Source organism: Trachypithecus francoisi, unplaced genomic scaffold, assembly GCF_009764315.1.
Source record: "Trachypithecus francoisi isolate TF-2019V2 unplaced genomic scaffold, Tfra_2.0 Lachesis_group15, whole genome shotgun sequence".
In the NCBI taxonomy this organism is placed as follows: domain Eukaryota; kingdom Metazoa; phylum Chordata; class Mammalia; order Primates; family Cercopithecidae; genus Trachypithecus; species Trachypithecus francoisi.
In genome coordinates this window covers 88,332,218-88,335,325 of record NW_022681460.1, presented here as the reverse complement: position 1 = coordinate 88,335,325, position 3,108 = coordinate 88,332,218, and the positions used below count along the sequence as shown (strand labels likewise).

The 3,108-nt window shown below is 34.2% G+C and overlaps 1 protein-coding gene across 1 annotated transcript; it reads left to right on the top strand.

Moving 5' to 3' along the window:
* Positions 1-2,318: 2,318 nt before the first annotated feature.
* On the top strand, positions 2,319-2,749 carry LOC117098082 (60S ribosomal protein L35a-like). The gene has a single exon (XM_033236563.1). The coding sequence runs from the start codon at positions 2,382-2,384 to the stop codon at positions 2,712-2,714; it is 333 nt and encodes a 110-aa protein (XP_033092454.1). The 5' UTR covers positions 2,319-2,381; the 3' UTR covers positions 2,715-2,749.
* Positions 2,750-3,108: the final 359 nt, after the last annotated feature.

Below are 3,108 nucleotides of genomic sequence, written 5' to 3'. Positions count from 1 at the left end.
TGTCTGATCTCAGGGGCTAAGCATGGTCCAGCTTGGTTATTATTTAGATGGGAAGAAACATCTTCCTCCCCAATTCCTTTTTAGTTACCAATTATATCTATTACTTTTATGAATGTTAAGAGTCTACATGGAGATTAGATTATCATGCAGGGGTATGACAACCTTTTAATGGAGAAGGTAACTTCTGGTATCTATACACTGGAGAAAAGGTGATTCTTACAAGAAATGAACTGCAGATGCAGACCCGAATAGACTGAAGCAATAACTCTATTTCCCTCTTTTGATCTTTGAAGTATCTATATCAAAAAAATCTTCTTGGTAGTGGGGATATACCATATGGACATGGGCCAAAGACTACAAAGAGAGACTTAAGTAAAATCTTGTCTTTGTATGAGGATTCTACTTGAATTCAATAGGCCTCTGTCCCCAAAGAAAAAAAAACTATATATATATATTTAATAATATATATTTTATTATTATATTATTATATTAAAATGATATATATTTTAATATAATTAAATATATATATTTAAGTAAAGGTACACATTTTGGGGTTTTATTGGTTGTGGTTGTTCAGTTAAATTAATTTATCCTTACTGAGCACCATATATGCCAATCACTGTTATCCATTCTAGGAATGCACAAATGAATAAAATATGGTCCCTGTCTTTTCTTTTATATTTTCTGTGAACTTTCGACTTGTGTCACAATGGTGCAATGGGAAAAGAAGAAATGGATAATTTATTCAACTTTTGATCAAAGAAAGACCCCCTCCTAGTTAGCATGGTGGTAGTAGGGATAATCTGTAAGGAACCCTAAGTCCAGCGTGAGCCTCTGAAGAAAGTGAGGATGGTTAGAGTAATCTAGCCCTGCCTCCACATCAGGACATACTTTCCATGACCAGCCTGAGCGTGTCTTTATTTTTTTTTCGCATTAAAGAGGGTAGCATTTCCTTTTAGTTAATGCCCAGATTCCCCCCAGAAAGGTTATAATAATTGAAGTGTAACAAAGTTAGTATCAGGTTAACGTCCACTTTAATGGGAGAATTTAAAAAACTAATATTTTCAGTTTTAATAATACCTTTTTGCTTAATCAAATGTCTGTTATTCACATAGTTTTTGTTAGCAATCAACACCAACAAAAATATTTAATGAACCCAGATAAATATTTGAGAAACTTGTATGCTATAATGCTTCATTTTTAAAGATATGTATTTTGTCATCTCCAAGTTTTCTTTTTAAAATTGCTATTCCAACCCTTCTTCCCCTCAATTTACCAGCATCACTAAATGCCCACCTTATTGCCCAGTAGTTTATGTATTCTCTCATATTTTAAAAAGCTTTCTTGAGGTATAATTTACATATGATAAAATGTACCCATTTTAAGTGTACAGTTCAATGAAATTTAGTAAATTTTTATAATTGTGCAACCATCACCACAATTCAGTTATATAACATTTCAGTTGCCAAGAAGTTTTCCTCATGCCCCTTTGCAGTTAATTCCTGCTCCCACTGCAGCCGTAACAACAGCCACTAATTTTTCTGTCTCTATAATTTTGCCTTTTCTAGAAATTTTGTATAAAAGGAACCACACAGTATGCAGTCTTTTGTGTCTAATTATATTTGTATGTTTTTGAACTATTAACTTGCCACATGTATTAGTACTTTGTTCCTTTTATTGATGAGTAGCATTCCATGTTTGGATATATTTTGTTTATTCAGTCATCAGTTGATAGATGTTTGGATTGTTTCTCATATTTGCCTATTATGAATTGTTCTGAACAAGCGAGTATGAATAATGATTTCTCACACTCAAGTGTTATGTAAACATATGTTTTTATTTCTCTTGGGTAGATACCTAGGAATAAAATTTCTGGGCTATATGATAAGTATATTCTTAACTTTTAAAGAAACTACCAAGCTACTACTCTTCCAATGTGTACATACCATTGTGCATTGCCACCAGCATAAAAGGGTTTGTTTTTCTACACTCTTACCAACACTTGATATTTATTGTCAGTTGTTTTGATTATAATCACTCTAGTTGGTGTGTTGTGGTGTCACCTTGTGGTTCAATACCCATTTTCTCAATAGTTACTTATGTTGAACATATTTTTATATGCTTTTGCATATCTTTTCCAATGAAATATCCACATCTTTTGCTCATTTTCAAATTGGGTTATTGTTCTCTTGGATTGTAAAAGTTCTTTTTATATTCTGAATACAAGCCACTTCTTAGATATGATTGGCATATATTTTGTCCCATCCTGAGGCTTGTCTTTTCTTTATCTTAATGGTGTCTTTAAAAGCCATACTTGGTTCTCTTCCCGCCATCTTGGTTCCTGTGGAGGCCTGCTGGGAACGGGACTTCTAAAAGGAGCTATGTCTGGAAGGCTGTGGTCCAAGGCCATTTTTGCAGGCTATAAGCAGGGTCTCCGGAACCAAAGGGAGCACACAGCTCTTCTTAAAATTGAAGGTGTTTATGCCCGAGATGAAACAGAATTCTATTTGGGCAAGAGATGCGCTTATGTATACAAAGCAAAGAACAACACAGTGACTCCAGGCGGCAAACCAGATGAAACCAGAGTCATCTGGGGAAAGGTAACTCGGGCCCATGGAAACAGTGGCATGGTTCGTGCCAAATTCCAAAGCAATCTTCCTGCTAAGGCCATTGGACACAGAATCCGAGTGATGCTGTACCCCTCAAGGATTTAAACTAACGAAAAATCAATAAATAAACGTGAATTTGTAAAAAAAAAAAAAAAAAAAAGCCATGCTTGTGTAAACATATGTATCCACAAACATGAACAATGTAGGAGTTTTATTTTGTCTTTTTTATTTTATTAAAATGGAACTGACTCTATATACTTTTCAGCATCTTGATTTTCTAATTCAACATTACCTCATTGAAATTCATCCATAATTCATATCATTATTTTTAATGGCTGCATACTCTTTCATGGTATGCATTCCCCCACTGATGAGCATTCAATTTATTTCTAGGTTTATTCCACACCCCCAACAGCCAGTAAAACAATAACCACATTTGTACCCATTTATAGATCCTTTGTGGGTGCTTTTTATTTCTACAGTTTCAAGCCCAGGAGTA